The sequence below is a fragment of the Sparus aurata genome, chromosome 7 (assembly GCF_900880675.1).
Source record: "Sparus aurata chromosome 7, fSpaAur1.1, whole genome shotgun sequence".
NCBI lineage: Eukaryota > Metazoa > Chordata > Actinopteri > Spariformes > Sparidae > Sparus > Sparus aurata.
In genome coordinates, this window is record NC_044193.1 from 17,459,117 (window position 1) to 17,479,476 (window position 20,360).

The window sequence follows — 20,360 nt, forward strand, 5'->3', positions numbered from 1 at the left end:
GCTGTATGGAATTATTTTATGTTGTTTTTTTCACACTATAAAACAAGTGTCAGTCTACTTCAGTTGTTTAGGAGAATGCCGCAATGCTGTTCAACTTTGGGTTGAGTAAATTATGACAAAATTGGTTCATTTATTTTGAAGTCTGTCTTAAAGGACAAGTTCACCCTAAATCACAATCCTTCATTTCCTAAACAGTGCTTATATCTAATACTTTTTTTTTTTTTTTAAATTGTCTAATTTAATTCCCTAATTTTCCCCCACTCGTTAGATACTGATGCATTAGGATTGTAGGTCAGGTCAGCAGTCATCCCCGAGCATGATTATTTGACAAGTCGGGAATGAGACTCAAAAATCAACTTTCTCACACATTGGACTTTTTTTTTTCCCCCTGTCTGCATGTGTCTGTAACTGGAGCTGAAGTTCACTATGAAAACACTGCATGGCATTATGAATGAGCACCACAGCTGAAGCCACAGGTAAGAAAAAGAGGACTTTATTGTATATCATCTATATACACTTTTCAACTAAGTCTGAAAAGATTTGCACAACATGATTTGAAATCTTGAAGTATTACTTATGAACAGGATGTCTGATGGTCATATACCCATGGCAACAAACCAAACATGGACAGGAGTGTTTTGACAATTTTGGTTCAACTGACAGCAGCCTCACATTTCCCCCCCCCCTCCCAGCTCCCCTTCTCTGATCTGCCCTGCTGAACTTCTACCCATGTTATCAGTAGCAGCAACATTTCTGGGGTACACAGCCAACGACGCGAACAAAAAGGAAGAAAAACAACAACAGGTAGGGAGAGGGAAGTCTCAAGTTCATCTAACCTCGGTTCAGAGGACCCAGTGTTGAGACAGCATGCAAAAATGGATACTAACATGACATGGAATCTGGATCAAGTGATGACAGAACTAACATTAACTAAAGTCCATGTGGACATAACAGTGCAGAGCCCAACGGTGACAACTGTCAGTGTAATACTTTCATAGTTTAGTCTGCAGACAGACTTGAAGTAGAATGAAAACATGCAGTTTCACTTTACAGCACGTCAGTCTTTGAGGGTAAAAACGTCTCAACTGCTTTTCACATCTAACCTTATGTTCCCTGTGTGAACTGTCAGCAGCTGTCTATCTCTGAATAAACAGCCGTTGGCAGTTTCAGAATTCAAGGTTACACGGCGCTCCTAAATATTCCAGTGTCGATGAGAAAGAGACATTTTACAGAAATAGATCTGCATTACCGAGCTCTGAAAAGAACTCAACAAGCCAACAATTATACATTAAAAAATAAACATGTCGCAGTAAAGTTATCTGGGATCAGTAGTACCACCAACATTGTCATAAGAGGAGCAGGTTAAAAAACAAATTCCAGCAGATGACACAGTCCATTTCCTGGCACAGTTAGAAACCATGCAGACAGATCAAAACAACAGACTTCTGAAAGTACCGTTCAAACAAAACCATCACTGTTCAAATGTCACACTGGTGCTTGTGGCATTAAGAGGAAAAAAAAAAAAAGCATGTTTTATATACAAATCATATGTACCCATCATCAGTAGTGTCTAATGTCAAAGTCAAAAGTAAACACCCATCATGATGTCTTTACACAAAACACAAAAATATATTTAAAAAAAAACAACAGTATTTTTCATTGCCATTTCATACGCCTCTTATTTGCTCAGTGTGCACGATGTCATCGCCTGTCACAAGCGGGGTCACTATGGCTACATCCACGTTTGCACTCTTATTAAATGAATGCGACGACCCCTTAAAATCTAACGTCTGAAAGATGGTGAAGACTCGACTGAACGACTTGTTTTCACGTCAAGGCTCTGGTTTGTCACATCTCATCTCACAGTGTTTTTCATCAACAAAATGAAATAAAAACTATCAACAAATAAATAAAAAGTAAAACCATCCCAAAACATTATCCCTGCCACATTTCAAAACGAACACCAGGAGTGGACCACATCCGGTATGAGACACCTGAAGGAGCCACACATGATGAGGAAGCTACAGTTGAGTGCACCTAATTTCTGTTTTCGTTTATCGGCTGTTCATGCTCAACTACCAAACGTCCCATTACTTGTTTTGTCTAATGAGGACGTCTTAGTGTCTTAAAAACATGCTAGTAGTCCAGACACCTTTCACACACATGGCTAGAAAACAGTGCTTCAGCCACACACACACACACACACACACACACACACACACACACACACACACACACACACACACACACACACAGAATGTGATGTTGCATGGCCAACAGACTATGAAGTGTTATCTTAAACGTAAAAGCCACAATGTTCTTGACTCTTCTGGACAAGGTTAGTCCATTATGGGACACATTTCTGAGAGGTAAAAAAAAAAAAAGAGCAAACAAACAAAAAGAAATCCCGTCACTGTACAGTTGTAAGAATTCCTGCCATGGGAAATGAAAACAAAAGTGTGATGATATTAACAGTGGTAGTGCTGTAGTGTTGTGGCCCATGGAGAAATGGGGGTCGAAGGGAAGAGGGAGGAGACACGAGGAACAAAGGGGAAGGTGGAAGAAAAGTCAGGAAGGGGAAGGGTGACTCTCAGTAGTTTTGGCTAAAAAGGTGAGGTAGGCCTCGTCACAACTTGGAGTGTGGCTTTAAAACTGGCAGGGTTTTCATTTGCAGTCTGTCTTTAGTGTTTGTTTTCCTATGGGAGTGTGGTCTGGTTGTGCGTCTCCAGCGCGCCTGTTTTCTCAAACGCCGCCTGGACGCTCACATCTTGACGTCCTCCTCCACGCTGAGCTGAGACAGGGTCTTCTTGATGCGCAGGGCAGTCAGTCTGGCTGCTCCGTTGGCATACCAGCACTCCCTCATGATCTTGCCCATCACACGCAGTGACTGCACGGGAAAAGGAACACAGGTTCGATTTATAAGACTGAGAACTCTAAAACAGCCTCTGTCTATGAAGAAAAGAATCCATCAGAGGGGACAGCTCTCAGGAAAATCACTTTACAAACATTAGGAAAATTAAGCCTGTGTGAATTTCTGACAGTCCCAGTGGTAGTGTATTGAATTAGCAGTACATTTTAAGGATTGAGACCAAAAACAAATGAGAAATATGTTTACCGAGGTAATGAATCAAGTGAGAATTAGTGCCCCTTTCTCTGAAGACTCCATACTTTTGAAAACCAGTGGAGTCACCCACTGCTGGCCATTACTAAAAAGGCACTTTGATTTACTGATTTTATAATTCTTGCTTATTTTGATGCCAGAAGAGGAAATATATTGTGACATTGTGATTTTTTCAGTTCAAAAAATGTGGTATGTTTTTGATAAGTTTAAAAATGTACATAAATACTTTTTAACAAACACCAACTAGGTGTGTAGACAGATGCCTTTAAGACATATTTGCCTATAAACATCATTTCTGGATATTAAAGTGTAAACTTCAATTATACATTTTAATTTAATTAATAGCCTAAATAAAAGATGTTGGCGTAGGTTGGTCTGGAGCCCTGATAACAGTTAAAATATTGACTTAAAAACATTTTTTTTTTTAATTAGTTTAGTTAGACAATTGAATTATTTTAATACTCTTGCATATCATTTTATTGTTAGCAGTCCATATCCAACTCAGGACGTCCTGTATAATCCAAACTGATAAAGCTACATAGATAGATGGATGATAGAGCTGCCTTCCTATACAGCCGCTGAATGTATTATTAGAAGACGGCCAGTGCAGCTGTTGGTGTTTAGTCTATATAGAGTGAGACATACCTCGTAACTCTGCCACCAGTTGGGCACATTGGGCCTCAGTTTCTGGTCACACACCACCTTCCTCATCTCCTCTATGGAGGGGTCAGAGGGCACCAGGTCGTAGTAGGGCAGCTGGTACTCCTCGTGGATACCTGCAGCGCACAGTGAAGAAGCCTTCTCGTTCTCATGCTCTTGTTACACACATTGATTCAGTCACATCAGCTGATGAATGTGATCTTACCTCCTGCATTACAGCGACGTGCAATCTCCCAGTACACCAGACCCAGCGCGTAAATGTCGGCACACTTAAAGGAATCAAAGTGTTTCATGTTGATGGTTTCGTCCAAGACTTCTGGAGCCATATACCTGAGGTGGACACAAGGGGCAGGTGGTAGTAAATACATCAGTTCAGATTTATTTTCAGTCACTAAAGGTGGTCAAAAGACTTTTCAACCATTTTATAATATAATTCAAGGTTAATGGTCTCAAAATTGTAATGTTTTCAAATGATTTGCCTCAGTGGTAAAAAAAAAAAAAAAAAAAAAACAGGTCATAAAGCCATTAAAAATATATGAGCACAAACAAACATTCATCACCGCTATCTTCTTAAAGGTCAGAGAGTTTACCTTCATAAAACTCCATGGACAATAAAAAAAGATCAAGCTGGTGATATTAAATGTTGTATGTTATGTCAGCTTCAATAAAAAAGGGACCAAAATTAAGAATGCATCTCTCAGTACGTTCACTTTTCTATCTTATTAGTAGCACTCAGCACCAAGCTCATTAGGTCTTAATGAAGATAGTTGTCAGCCATTAATTTAATCGATTAATTGGTTAGAGTAAATATCTCTGATTCCAGCTCCTTAAAATGTAATTTTCCAGTTTCTATACTGATGAGTAAACTGAAGATCTTTGGGTTGAGGACAAAACAAGACATTTGAGGACATCAGCTTAGAGAAGGATGAAAAATGTCTGTTTCCTTAAGCCTGATATTTTAAAAAGACTAGACAACCAATCAATTTACCACATTGACCCATACTACTTACACCAGTGAGACAGTTCAAGCTGTGGCTCACTTATATGTCTTTAACAGTTTTTAGACATCATGGAGGTCCTATGGAATGTAGACTACACTTGTTTGTGTCCATGGGATTTGTAGATGATACATAAAGTATATAATGTTGCCCTTCAAAGAACTGCATATCTCCATTTGTGTGCTTATGATGATGGAAACATTTACCTCTTAGTGCCCACGCGCTGGTTCGGTGCTATATCGATTGTGTCTGTGATGGACTCGTGGCGGACTGCCAGGCCGAGGTCAGCTATAGCACACATGCCGTTCTTCTTGACCAGGATATTTTTAGACTTGAGGTCACGGTGAGCAATGCCAGGCTTACCTGCAGGAGACCGGATAACATATCATTATATCTGCATCAAGAGCTCAGCAGAAATAGCCCCTGCTTGCTGAATGTAAATAACCACTTTATGCGCTGTTCTGTTCCTGCTGAGTTCATTTGTTTATTCATTGCCTGCTGCGTTTTTACATGATGGGTCATCTCACCCTGAGTGCCAAGGATCTCCATGTGTAGGTGTGCCAGGCCGCTGGCAGCAGACAGGGCCAGTTTAATCATGCCCTCGATGGTGACGGAGTAGCGGTTCAGGTAGTCGAAAAGAGAGCCGTGCTCGTGATAGTCTGACACCAGCCACAGCTGAGTCCATGTGCCATTGTCTGGAAGAGAGCAAAAAAACACGAGTCAGAGACAATTCACATGGTTTAATTCAACTCACTTCACTCAATTACTGGAAAATTTGTGAGAAACAATACAAGTGAAAATGTGATTTAGAATTTTCTAGCTATTCTATTTCATTTATTAACATGTCTTCTTGCAGACTAGTGGAGAATGAAGAATTGAAAGTGAGCTGGACAGTGTGCAGGAGTTTTTGTCCTCTATGCGCCTGTCAATCAATATGCAAAAGGATTTAATCTGTGAGACTAGCGGACATAAAATATTGAACAAACACATTTAGGTGTTTATTTTAATTCAGACCCCCCTTCTGTAGATTATTTAATGCATATTAAACTTGTTAGCCCTATTTGCATATTTAAACACTGGTAATACAAAAAATAATTGTCTTAATCCAAGTAATCATCTGGGGAAGTTTAATGGCGATAATATATATATTTTTTTACCTGCAGTATCTTCCCTTAAACTAAAACAGACCTCACTCAGCAAAAGAAAATTTTGTTCAATCTAATTTTCTTTAGATTTGAAAGTACTTTGACTTTCTTGTTGTTTAGATAATCTCAAAATGTAGCTGAACAGTGGTCCTTGATAACATTCATTTCATATAAATGGTCCAGGTCTCCATAAACTTCCTCACCTTTATTGTCTGCTGCTATGAATCCCAGGATATTTTCGTGGCGCAGCATGATTGTCTGGTAGATCTCTGCCTCTCTGAACCAGGAGCGCTCCTCTCTGGATGAGAAGATCTTCACCGCCACATCTCCTCCCCTCCATTTCCCTCTCCACACCTCCCCAAAACGTCCTTTTCCTATTATCTCCTGCAGCACAATGGTTCTAGCCACCGTCCGCTGCACAAACAGGGGCAAACCTGCAGGGGGCAGCAGAGAGATGAACAAACATTTAGCCAGCATTCCCTGTATGTTCTGTAGGTGTGGGTCACTAAGTGTTGCAGATGAATAATCATTCAGGTTCATATTTATAGAATCACATATAGAAGACGGCTCTTCTTCTTGGTCTTTGTGCTTCAAAACCACATATCTTTTTTTAATTTCATAGCTATGTCACGTCGGTGAGGCACCATGTACTGACCAGATCCTGATCCAGAGGTGGACATGTCATAGATGAGGTCCTGCAGGGTCTTGTCCTTGGCCAAGTACAGATGGTCACAGGATGGGTCCTCAACCTCCAGCCTCTGCCTGTGGCTGTAAGCCCTCTGATGATACTGGAACAGGAAGACTCCGACCATCAGCAGCACGCAGAGTAGGAACACCGGTCCTGCGATGACTGCCACCAGTTCCACCGGCCCCCAGGAGCCCCCTGGGCCCGACCATACTTCTGTTGTTGGGACTAGGAGGAGAAGAAGATGTGATTATTTTAACATTCTGTGCAACAGTGCTGCTGTTGGACTTATAGAGCTCTCATGATTGATGATGTAACCTCACCGGGGACTTTCAGGTCAATACTGTTGCAGTAATCTTCATAGCAGCAATGTGTGTTGAGCAGGCCTTCAGCGCTCAGACAGTAGAAGGGTTGTCCAGGGGGGACCAGATTGTCCCGGTTAATACAGATGCGTACGTGTTGCTCCTTCCCCTGGATGAAGTATGTGGAGGCCATGCAGGCGCCATCTGTCTCGCACTCATAGCCTTGCTTCTCACAGTTTGTGCAGTTACAACGTAGAGCTGAAGGTAAAGACAAGAAAATTAGAGCCATTAGCTTAAAGTCATCTATAGCACTTCAACATTTTGTCCAGCAGGGGGCAAGCTAAACCCACAGTTTCAAGACAGGATGTAAAGAGTATAGAGTCAATTCAGTTGTAGGCATTTTGTGATGTGCAGACACAGAGCTTGAAGTTGAGCAGCAGCAGCCAGACGGCCCCAGCGGCCCTGAAATCAGATCCTTCACTGCAGATGAACCCAAACACGCAGGGTGGAGACGGACCTGCCCAGTGGGACAGACAAAGTGAAACCCAACAAGGGGAGAGGACTCCTGCCAAATCCCCAATGCAGCATTCTGCTCCATTCCTCTCCTCTGTCTTTCTCACACTGACAGAGAACTGCCACTGTTTAAGCTAATGAGACAGGAGTTTTATTAAACACAACACCCTCCTGCACGGTGACCTATTAAAGCTGACACAATGGAACTCAGCTGCAGCCGCTATAAATGATAAAACTACTGTGGTCCATCTACACACTCACTCCGCACAAATCTGCCACATCTAAAGCAGAACCAGAGTTGGTTGGGCAACTAAGAGAGCAACTGCAAACTGATTAGATTTGGAGTGAAATGTGATTTTGAGTCATAGCACACATGCTTCTCATTTAGATTAAGGTCAGCACAAAAGGCTTCTTCCAAGGATTTCTGTGACCAAATAGAGTGCAAAGTAGGACCAGGCAAGGCTAGATGTTAGTGGGACTGTGAGACTAGTTTTCCCATGGGGAAAAAAAACAGAAGTGGCTGAGCTCAACCAAATCCCCATCAGAGGTAAATGACAAACTGTCTGACTGACAACGGGGCTGTGAACGAGGCGTGACAGGCCAAGAGCCGATCCGTGGTTGGAAAACAAAGACTGGACCACTCAAGACTAATCGCTGTGGACTTACTGAAGACTAGGCCACCGTACCAACAACAACACAGAAGACACAAAACAGGGAGGAATTTCCATCCCTATTCTCCTTGCAAAAGAAGCGGCTCAGCATCGGTTGGACCACTGACAATGTTTGCCACGGAGGAAAGAAAAGATTTTAAGAGTGGCAAGCTTCCACTAATCCCCTGTGTCTTATCCTGAGGGTTTCTTTGACCAGATGAGCTCACTGATCTTCCCTCTTTGTACCAACTTGGGTCTCTGTCAAAAGGTGTCAGCAGATTTAAACACATTCTTGAAACCAACAGAGTTGTCACACGATAAGGCTTTTGTTCAGTAAAAAAAAAAAAAATCTAAATGACTGATGCACTGATTGCGCCATCACTATGTTACATCCAAATGGCAAAACCACAAACCTTGCCGTCATAGGTTTCAACTCTACTGAGGTCAGGGAGGTTGTGGTCTGTGTGGGAGCATTTTTTTGCATCAATCGTGTATGCTGATGTGTCTTCTTGTCCACTGAGCAGTAACTGGAAATGTGGAACACTATCAGTAATATTTTTCATCTGTTTAGTGTTTGCGTGAGTGCATGTGTGTGTGAGTGTTGCTCTCCGGGAGGTGAGCGGGAAAGTGGCAGGAACTCTTGGCTGACTGTGTCCAAAATCACTACAGCTCACATGCAGATGGAATTTCCTGCAGATTACACAGAGGTGAAGCAGGCTGGGCCTGATAAAGAGAGAAAAACAAGCTCTGTGCCACATCATGCTAATCTGCAACATAAATACAGCAAAATAATTTAGTTAAATAAAAACAGATGACAGGAGTAACAGCTGTAGGTTAGAAAGCTGGACGACACTTGATATCTAACATCAAATCAGACAACTTGGATCCCTCCTTCCATTAAGCTCCTCTTGTTTAGGCCTGATGTTTACTACTCTCAGTGAAATAAATCAATCTGCAGCTACTGAGTCCAGACACGAGCCATTTTGGTCCATCCATCCTCAAAGTAAGTGCAACTTCTAAAACGTGTACATTTGTGAGAGGCAGCCTTCACTCTACACTCACATTACAGCCAACTGCTGTAAACTACATTTAATCTTTAGTTTCATCATGAGAATCAAACTGAAGGTTATGAAATCATCTCACCACACACACATTGCAGTAATAGACAGCAATAAATTAACGACAGCAATCTGATGAGAACACCATGATCTGACATGAACAGGCACATCCATCATGGAGACTCTGTGTGTGGCAAGACAGATGGTCCACAGACATACAGACAGAAGCTCAGGAAGGAAACCAAACATGGCTGGAAACACACACATTCCCCTCTCCAGTCGGCCATGGATGGTTTGTGGTCTACCAAGAGTTTGGTTTGTGGCAACGTTTCCGTTTCGTTAAAGGTTGTAACCATACCATATGTAGGCTGCTTACACACAAAACAACAACACTATGGGTGGCCTATGTGAAAATAGAAAATCTTGACAGGATATGTTAGATGACTGGTTGCCCTATGTAGATAAGAATGGTGTTGAGTGCTCTTGAAAAAAGGTACAGCAAATAAGAAAAAAAGTATCAGTACAAGAAATATCAAACAGTATTTATCAATGTGGCTAAATCAGGGCTCCAATGGTTTGGTGATACAATAGAACCAGTGGTTGAAACATGTGGGCTTTTTTAATGATTTAGCCTCGTTGATAAAAGCTTTTAATAATTATTTCCTTGTTTTGACACCTCTTTCTTACATGGACTGCCTGGGTTGCCTCTGTTGTTTGAGGTAATATTATCTATTGATGGAGACAGAAAACATTTATAGATAAAATAACCTGATCCAGTTACCTAAATACAAAACAAATTAAGGTCATTTATCATGTGGAAGAAAAAAAGCCAGTAAAGCCAATAATACTGTTATTAAACAGGCCTAATCACTGATTTGCAGCATTGCCCATTACAATCTAACACCACCAGAAATATTAAAGGGATACCTCTTAGAACAAATCTCTACGAGCGGACAAGTCACTCACAGGAAATGACACAATGTGACCTGAAAAATAAAATGGTCAATTCACAGTAGGGCTGCACAACTGATCAAAATATTATTGAAATCCCAATGTGGCCAAAGGCCCCAATACCCTAATCTCAGAAACCTTCAATTTCTTTGATGAAGATAAAATTTGTGACAGAACAGCATTATAATGAAGTACAAGAGTCTTGCAGAGATGCCCTGCCCTACACACCTTGTACTCCAGATGCAAGAAAACATATTTGTTTTCTACAGACTGTCCCATCATTCTGATTTCAACTGTTTTTTGCAGTGAAAAATTAAATTGTGACACAAAAATGATTATTCTTGCTAATCGTGAATTATCTCACAATCATATTAAATTACTGACTGATCTCACACCACTGTGTATATCCTCATCATATCACCCAGCCCAACATTTCACAAAAGATGGCACAATGTGGAACCAAAGCCTCAAAAATTAAATGTAAAATGAAACTTCAATCATACCAGACAGCCCACTGGTATATAACTAAGAAAGAACTCCTGGTCCACTAGCATTTACCCAAATGCCATGTTGTTTGCACAGTGCTCTGCATATCGAGCAGGATTTAGAGCAGAAGTGTCAAAAAGCTAAACTTGAAGGAATAATATCAAGCCAAAATACACATGGATCTGAGTAGAGGCCGGGTGTGTGAGGTTTTTGAGTGAACTCTGCTCTTGTATCCACATAATTGGTGGTCTTTACACTGGCCCTTTGTGTGGAGATTAAGACGACATGAGGAGGGATTGGACTGGCCCTGCACGAACAAAGAGCGGAGTGGAGTGGGGGAGCGCACTTCTGCATGGAGCAGCGAGTGTGGGGGGATGGGTGGTGCACTACGCAGGGGACAGGGCCAGGGGTAACAACCTCGATGTTTGGGGGCTGCTCTGGGCCAGACAGGATGGGGGCTGGTCCCAAATTGGGCAGGACAATACGTAGGGGAGGGGGCAGAGGGTAACGAGGGGGACTTACGGGGCCCCCCAGCTGCGATCGAGGTCTGCCCAAGTGACCAGCCGCGACCGTCATTAAAACCCAGTCTAGACTTTGACTTGCGGGAGGGGGTAAATAACAGGAAAAGGGGAACAGTGGAAGACAGAGGGGAGAAAACGGCGCAAAGAGCGATTCCTTTGAGCTGCTAGTGTGTGAAGTTCCTATCATTCCGTTCATGTTGAGACAGGAAATGGCAGATACCGTGAGGAAGGGATTAATAAAACATTGTTGCCATAACCAGCGTCGCCTTAACTTGGACCCACTAAAAACCACAGCATAGTCCCATTCCAAACACATTCACACATTAACCTCGATGACCGTGTTGTGTGTGTACATGTGTTGTTTGGACCAACTCATGCGGAGCAACTCTGTCAAAACAGAGGTGAACTTTGTAGTACGGCAAGATGATGAAGACGGTGGAAAACACTCCTAAGTGTGCTTGGCGCAGGGCGGCCGAGGTTACAAACACACACATACAAAGCGGGTTTCTGGGGGCTACGCGTCGCAGACAGAGACAGTCGGTTCATGCGTGTGTACGGGGAGCAGAGCACCATTACCAAAATGCACCAGCTGAAATTAGATCCATACAGATACCAGACTGAGAGCTGATCAAGACAAGCAGACGCCACCAGACAGTGTGAGTGCACGCACACACACACACGCGCGCGCGCGCACACACACACACACACACACCACAACTGTGTCCTAATCAATGCTAGGGGAAGGAGGAAAGTCATTACCTTTGTCTGCATCTCAGGGTCAGATTACTGATCTGATTCTAAAGTGAAGTCTCTGGGGCTGATGCTGCTTCTACTATCTCTACCAACCACCACCCTCGAGGCTACATCCCATCCTGTCTGTCTGTGGCCCCGGACGAGTTCAAAGGCACACAAGTGTGAGCTCAGGCTCACATTGGTTTGCTGCACAAATTCACAAACTGGTCAACGTTGCCTCTATAATGCTCAAGTATGTTTCAGTATTGTGAGCCAATTTATCTACCATGTGACTTGAGCTTAAAAACCCTTCTGAGTATTCACAGAGACTTAACAATTGCTCCTTCTTCTTCCTCTCTACAACTATTGTTTTACCCTGGTAACAGCTACGGCTGGTTATTGAGCTTCAACACTGTTTTGGGACAGACCAACAGATAGGCCTGTCACGATCACTACTTCATTGACGTATTGTTAGGGACTGGATGATAAAAGATTTTACTGAGTATGGCGATAAAGACCTCATAATAAGTGTTCATTTTTGGGACAATCATGAATGTCCTCACATTAATAACTTGATAAAGCTGTCTAGCTAGCTGACGTACAGTCATGAATTGGTCTCCTTATTTATTTTGACTTTGCTTAGCCTGTCAACATAACATGAAGGCTGAGCTTGCACACTGTATCCCTATTTATTTCAAGTTTCAAGAATATTTGGATGGTTATCAGGATAATATCGTCAATCATAATAATGTTGATCGGAATAAAAGTGACATGAAATTTTCATACTGTCACACATCTCCTTATGATACTTATCTTTTATATATTGTACGTATCTTATCAACTTCTCGATATATGAATATGACCCTGACCATTTTTGCTGACCCGATGTGTTAACATGCAAGTTTTTTTTTTATACAGAAGCATGCCACCAACATTTTAGCGAAGATGTTGCCAGGACGACAGGGTTTTCCTAACATTATAAGGACCTAAGCATTTGCTATTAAAACATTTTATTGATTTTTTCGGGTATGCAATTAAATGTTATGATGTTTTCTGTATTGAGGATAGACATTGGATTGGAATTTGAAAAATAGTATGAGTATTAAGAATTAAAAGGTCAGTAGTCTTTGTAGTTGGGGTGGACTGATTAGCTTTTTTGGGGCCGATACAGATAAGAAGTCAAAGAGACTGAAAACCAGTATTTGAGACGAATATTCATCTATAGTAAAAATGAAACTGTGTCAAAAATTGAATGGAAATTTTATGGAAAAACCCTAACATTTACTCAAGGACTGTTCTTCAGTACAATTGTCAGGTACTTTATTACCATTTTCATTTTCTCTAAACGTCCTCTTCATTTATTTGAGACATTTAGTTACTTTGCAGATTCAGATTATTCTATGCTTTAAGGCTATAAATTGTGACGTGTTAAAAATCAGATATTGTTGTGACGGGGACTTTAAGTGAGAGGATGCTGCATAAGAGCCAAAGTAGCACATTTTAAATCAGTTTATTTTATCAGCAATCTGACAGAAAATGTAACGTTACAGATAATTATGAAAAAGCTGAATATCGACCAGGTAATGGGCCAGGGCTGAACCTTGGTCTACCCCTACTCCGCTAGGATGTACTTGAATTATACAGTCTATACAACTATTATATATATATATATATATATATATATATATATATATATATATATATATATAGATATATATATATATATATATATATATATATATATATATATATATATATATATATATATATATATATATATATATATATATATATATATATATATATATATATATAAATAGTGTAAGTGGCATAAAATGGTCTTCAAATGACAATAACATTGTTTATTGCAGTCATTCCTGGGCTAATATATACATCACAAAAAAAAGTAGTTCCTATTAATGGCCTACCAAGAGAATCTTTGGTATTAAAAGTCACGCAAGTCTGGTAATGTTTGTGATGCTCAATATGTTAAGCTACCAGCCTTGTAGATACATATTTTCATTGTCTAAATAATCAGCAGACACGAAAAATAGAATATTTCTCAAAAGAAAACTGACTGTAAATCAGGACTACCATTCAAAACTAAATATAAATGTAGATAATGACGCCATGCTGCTCAGTAAGGAAAAACACATACAAAAGATGATTAATGGTATTTAGCATACAATGTGTAATTAGATAATATTATGACACCAAAAACAACTAGATCTAATTACCATCATCTAATAGTCCCAGCCCTAATGCTGTACTGATGTAGGAAATACACAACGACCAGTAGAAATAATTCTGCCACGTTAATCTTAATAAAATTAAATTTACTACAGAAAAAGAGCAACTTTGCACACTGTAGTTTATTGCCAGGATGACTTCTTAACTGCCAAGTGAAACACACTCAGTTTCGTTTTGAGCCAACATCACTATGGAGGCTGGAGAAAGACAAGAGGTAGACGTTTAAAACGTAATTCAAGAACTAGTTAGATAATATAGACTTGCACTATATTCCTGGAGCAAAAGATTTCTTACAAACTGTCCTTCTCTGGATCACACCAATCAAAGCAAATCAATGTCAGAGAAGCATTGTAGAGAAGGAGACTGCACACCTTCCAGCACAAAAAGAAGTAGGCAGAGCAAGTCTAATCTACATTCCAGCAACAGCCAAAACACAAATCAAACACCTCTACAAAGAGACATGTAATGGAGGACGGGTGTCAGGTTTAGCCCTAAAGACATGAACTCAAATAGCTACCGGGTCTGTCTGGGTGTACTGTGACAATAACAACTCTCTGTCTTGAAGTACACTTAAGGTACGGCACAACCCACTAACACAACGCATTCTACGAAAACCTTTTAAATAAAGAGTACAGAGTAAATTAACAGCATGGAGGAGGAGTGGACAACCCAAGGCGAAATTGCTGCCTCTGTGGTAGTAGTAATCCCTTGTGGTCCAACATCAGTAATGGCGGAGCTGGGTCAGTCAGAGGCTACACTGTCTGCTGTAGCAATTAGGGCTCTGTGCCTTTGGGCCAACAGAGGTCATTAACAACACTGGTCATTATGGGGGGAAAACTAGACCACCTCGGACCTGACCTGACCCTGACTGGCTCTCTGCCACATTGTAGAAACTGTTAGTAAACACAGATTTCTAAAAGGGGGAGGTGTCTGAACAGGGGAGAAATTGTATACAGGGGATGTGAAACTTAATTTGATCATAATTCAGCTGCAGGGATCCAGGTGCTAAAAACATATATCTATCTAAAACAGGCCTAAACAACTGCTACACAAAAAAACTCTTCTTTTTCAAGCTTAAGCCAAGTGGAAATACTACCCCCCACTCCCAAGTCCAAACTCTCTTCTCTTCACAGACACACACCTTTGAACCCAATAACTTTCTATCTTTCTCCGTGCCTTCCCTTGGCTCTGAAAAGAATGGGCAGGTGTACACATGTTCCAATCTGACTCGCACACCTTAACTCCTTCACGTCAAATTTGACATTAAACAGCACCTGTAGCAGAGTTAAGCTCTCCTGAACAAGTTGAGAAGTAGGGACTTTTCTGTTTTCAAATCAGCCTCTCTTTGACTTTACACAGGAGGGAAGCCAGGGAATGACAAGACTCTGGCACAGCCCTGATAGTATGTGGAAGGGCCACTAAAAGAGAGTGCAGAGTGCGAGAGATAGCTGGAGTTAATTTAGCCAAAGGCCTTCCTTTAAACACAGCCCATGCCAGAGCTTTCTTCAGCACCCTACGGTGTCAGTGAGTAAGTGAAAGCCGAAGTGGGACCACAGATAACAAAGTACAGATTAAATTCTGATAAAGCACCCAGGCTTTTATATGACAGAGATAGAGAAAGAGGAGGGTGGGAGGAAAAGAGAAAGAGAGGGACGCGCCCTACCTCACGGCAGTGTGGTTGACAGTGCCCATATCACATTGCTATTGTGCTCAATGCACCCAGGCAGACTGCGTCACACAGGCATGTAATGCCCATAACACCAGTGACTCCTAAATCCTGATGAAGTCAACAACACGTGACAGATACATCAAAGCTGTGAGTAAACAGTATTCTCACAAAAACATAACTTCACTCGCCACAGGCCGGGAATCTGCTCCAGAGTAGCTGCTTTCAGGTTTGTCTGGTTTCAGTGCTTGCATGGTGAAATCCATTATATGGTGTGAAACCATGGCTCCAGACAGACTTGTGGGCCCCTTTACACGACAGACCCCGCCAGCTGGACAAACCCATCATCACCCCCTGTCTGCTAATGCTGCACCCCAACCCCCCACTCTCCCCTCACACATCACTGTTAATGTTGGAGTGACCCAGTCAAACAAACTGATTTCTCAGGTGTGATAGTTTTCTCGGCATACCTCATATGAACTGAGCAGCCTTAGTATACCGAACCCTTATCTAAATTAAGCGGGGGAGGAATATTTTATGCGTTTCTTGGAAGGATGACTCAAGTGTTTAAAGCGCCACACACACTGTAATAGATGACAATGAAGTCAGGATATTTACTCTGGCACACAGAGTTGATTTTTTTTTATTACTTAGTTTATCTGTTGAGTGGCAAGTTGAAACAAAGCACGATGATTGCAGTGACAGCCAAAACAATATTTTTTTTCCCTCTTGTGACTCAAGTGAAAATCTATTCAATCCTAAAGGTAAAAGTGGGGCATTTGGAGAAAGTCAAAGAAGAGTAGCTGCAGAGGCAAACAATAACAAGTTTGGTGCAACATATGCCCCAGTCCATGCTGTGGTGGGGTGCTGGGTATCAGCTGCTCCAGCAGACAGGGAGGATTCAGACTGAAGCAGCCCCATAACTAGCGCCTCAAAGGGACCCCACTTGCCACATTTCCATCACAATGAACCCAGACTTCAACTCTGACTTCTGTCTGGGACGTGTGAATACACGGCTGTTGTCACCCTATGCCAGCATTCACTTTGTGCTGGAGGCCACTAGGCAGCCTTTTCACTCCTTAGAAATGGACACCAATGGAAGAGCTGCCAGTGTTTACACTCAAAAAACACATTTCATGCACAAAGTAGGTTAGGCCTTCATTCAGAGACTCCTTTTCTGCTGTATCCAGTGCACACAACATGTGAGGGGAAACTGTAACCGACCACACTGCACATGCCTCACCAGCCTGCTATCATTACAGGGTGCTGTGGTCGGGCAACACAGAGATAAGCAGTCACAAGCCTGTATTAAGATTGTTTTGTAAATATGTTAGCATAACAGCGACAGATAACTTCAGCACCAACTGTGGACCTGGACCTGTTTTATTATTTATAAATATTCACAATTAAGATGCTTCCAATTCAGCTCTGTAGGTCACAGCACGGGCACAAATACTGACAATATTTTAACTTTAAACTGTTTATCATCTAGTTGGCTAACCGACGTTAGCGGGCGCCTCGAAACAAACAGTCCCACCATGTTGTTGTTGTGGTTCAGCTACTTGCTCCGTGTTCAATAAACGTTCATTAACACGTCGGGGTTTCTCACTCGATACAAATAAACAAAAAACTAAAAATCACAATCAAAAGACAAATAAACAGCATGACTTTTGGTCGCGGGGGAAGAACAATCGTCGTCTTTGAGGTCGACGCTAGCTAGACGCGGTTAGCCAAATCCCCGATACAGAGCGCCATGACGATGAGCGACAACAGGCGATGCCCAGTCCAGGAAAACACATCGAGACAAAAGCCGGAGAGGTGCTCAGCTGAAACTTACCATTACCGACAGCCACCAGCCCGCACAGGGCCAGCAGCGGTAGGGCAATTCGTTTTAGAGCCATTTCTTCTGAATTCCCATCTCTCCCGCGATGAAATTGCGTCCGAAGTGTGTCGTTTGTCAACACGACCAGACCTGAAACACAACCACAGTCCGACCGCACACACCACACCGCCAAATACTTACTAGCCAGCCAGCCAGCCAGCCAGCCTGGCGAGTGACGTGTTTAAAGGGGTGTGTGCGTGCATGTTTAAAGGGGAGGGCTGCACGTCCCCCTGCTGCCTCCCAGGTCGGGATCCGTGGGGTAAATACACGGCTGGATGAATTACAATCTTTAAATCTCACACTATCAAAGGACAAAGTGAGCTCAGTCCACATACAATACCTGGACTCTATGAGGGAAAGCAGTCACTACAACTCCACATTATCATCTTACTTTCTTTGTCTGTTCTTTATTATATGTATACAGCTGTATGTAATGATTTAAGCAAAGGCTGGTACATTTGGTGCAGATGGGATAATATCCAATACAGATTTTATACCATCTTTATCTGAGTTTTTATTTCCTCTGTAATTTCACATCGGTTCATTTTATGGCTGAATGGACTGAACCTTTAATCTTGACTGAAGTCATTACATTACATAACAAACAAAAAAAGGTCCAGGTAACCAATTTAGTCTTAATGGCCATCTTTTCCTGTTCTTTAATAGCTAACCTGGGCAGGATTTCCATTTTGTATCGATATCATGATAGGAGACTATGTTTAGTTTTAGATTGTGGAATTTGTTCTGATGTCCAAACACATTTCTGCCTTTAAAAAAAAAAAAATTATGGAAACTTAGTCTTGATTAAAAAAAAATGTCACAAGTATGAGCTCAATGTTTGATTTTTGTTTCTCACTCCCATTTCAAAATATCAAGAGATACATCATGTATCAAGATACAGCCCTAAAAACATTACAGCACATATACTTATATTATGTGTATTATATTATTACATAATAAATAATTACATAATATAATCTGTATACATCTTTGTTGTACCCAGTGATTTATTTATCTGAAGTTAGTCTATATCTTATAAGAAAAACGACCTCTTCTTTACATTTGGTTTACTATGTATATGTATATATGTATATCTTGTCCTAAAGATGTCAGACTAAATGTGTTCAGTAAATTAAGGCTTGCATTCTTGATTTGGGTTCTTCCCTTGCGACGCGGCTGTCGCTGATTGATATAGTTAAAATATATTTGAAATACACTCAAGGAACAAACTGTGTCTAACTGGTCACCTTCTGCATTATCATCAATTCAAATGTTAAAGCATAAAATATCTCTCATGAGATTTTGAGCAATATAATTTACCATCAAATCATACAGATAATGGTTTACAAAAGGACGTGAAAATAATAATATATCTTTATTGTTTTCCTTCAAAATATCTGCCAAGGCATTTAAATAAATAAAAACGGAATATGTACTTTCCAAGAAAAACAACAGGAAATAAAAGCAACTTCTCTACATGATTTGCTTAATTTGTATGATTATACAATTTTTTGGTGTCCGAAAAATTCATTTTGTGTACAAAGGTCTCTAGGACTCTAATTTTGAACTACTTTACGCCTACATTCAAAGGAGACATTACAAGTTAGACACAACATAGTCCTCCAATGCAAACAGAGCAAGACTCCTTCGTAACTTTGGCCGGCTACTAAACCTTGTTCTCTTATTATGGATTTAGGTTAGAAGGCAGCAGGGGGAGAGCTTATAATGATACGACTTATATGCACAGCAGGTGACTATGGGACTACACCAGTATTATGACAGACACATTTGTCTGTGCATTCCATATTCAATGACTGATTAATTATCAAACATATCTGTGTTTTTAATTTGTACTGTAGCTTTGGTGCACTGCAGCCTGATGTCTAATAAAAAATTCCATCTGTGGTCCACTGATCAAAATCTGTCACACCAGTTTGGTCTGAGTCCGCAGTAAAAGAGACTCTTTATTGTCCCCGGTTATGTCTCATCAGATATCAGCTACTGTATCAGATTTTTTTTAGGAAGTTATAACCGCTTGCATAATAAAATAATCATGGACCCAAAGAACTCAAAGGCTGTTTTTGTTCCGATTCATTCAGACTTTCCTCTCAGCTCGGGGACCCGGCACACCCAGCTGCCACTGCCTGTGAATGTAGCTCCGGCAGAGGTGGGTCAGACTGGAACCAAGTACATTTGGGACTCCGGTCTGCGTCTGCTTTTATCACCTGTCCTCTTGCTAGCACTCTGACTGATCTATCCTCAAGCCTAATTGTGTCTGCATAGTCTCCTCTGTGGCTTTGTATCTGTCCATTATCATCCCCTGTCCAATTTATCTCCACATTTCTTCAGCGCACGTTGTCTGCAGAACAAATCCCTCTGTCTCTACCGAGCCATTTGGAATGATCCCACTGTGAAAAGGAATACACAGAGGAGGGAAACAGAGGGAGAAGTGAGATGGGCTTCTGCACTCACAGACAGGGAGTTTGGCCCCTCTGATACTTGAACAACCCCCCCCCCCCTGCAGTGTTAAAAATAACCAGCTCTTCATCTGACTGACCAGACAGACTGGGGCTTCGAGGGAGTATTATCTCTCTGGAGTTTGTTCAACAACCAGGCAGACAGAAAGAAAACACACACACACACACACACACACACACACACCTATCAATAGATAAAGGAAGCGCAAACAGGCCAGATACAAAAAGAAAACATCTGCATGCAGACATTACATGAAAGGGTG

The 20,360-nt window shown here is 41.3% G+C and overlaps 1 protein-coding gene across 1 annotated transcript; it reads right to left on the reverse strand.

Annotated features, from left to right (window-relative positions):
• Positions 1 to 477: 477 nt before the first annotated feature.
• On the reverse strand, positions 478 to 17,804 carry acvr1ba (activin A receptor type 1Ba). Its single transcript, XM_030422512.1, has 9 exons — positions 17,576 to 17,804; positions 6,933 to 7,169; positions 6,580 to 6,837; positions 6,128 to 6,358; positions 5,307 to 5,474; positions 4,986 to 5,142; positions 3,987 to 4,111; positions 3,767 to 3,897; positions 478 to 2,887 (listed from the first exon to the last, which is right to left on the reverse strand). The coding sequence occupies exons 1-9, from the start codon at positions 17,637 to 17,639 to the stop codon at positions 2,762 to 2,764; spliced, it is 1,497 nt and encodes a 498-aa protein (XP_030278372.1). The 5' UTR covers positions 17,640 to 17,804; the 3' UTR covers positions 478 to 2,761.
• Between the last annotated feature and the right edge of the window lie 2,556 nt (positions 17,805 to 20,360).

What these genes read in the sequence shown, in the direction of transcription:
- acvr1ba (XM_030422512.1), bottom strand. Translation starts at nt 17,639, where the DNA reads ATGGCTCTAAAACGAATTGCCCTACCGCTGCTGGCCCTGTGCGGGCTG. An exon ending in CACCTCTGGATCAGGATCTG is followed by an intron (nt 6,359 to 6,579) that starts GTCAGTACATGG and finishes TGCCCCCTGCAG; the next exon opens with GTTTGCCCCTGTTTGTGCAG. An exon ending in CATAGCAGCAGACAATAAAG is followed by an intron (nt 5,475 to 6,127) that starts GTGAGGAAGTTT and finishes GCTCTCTTCCAG; the next exon opens with ACAATGGCACATGGACTCAG.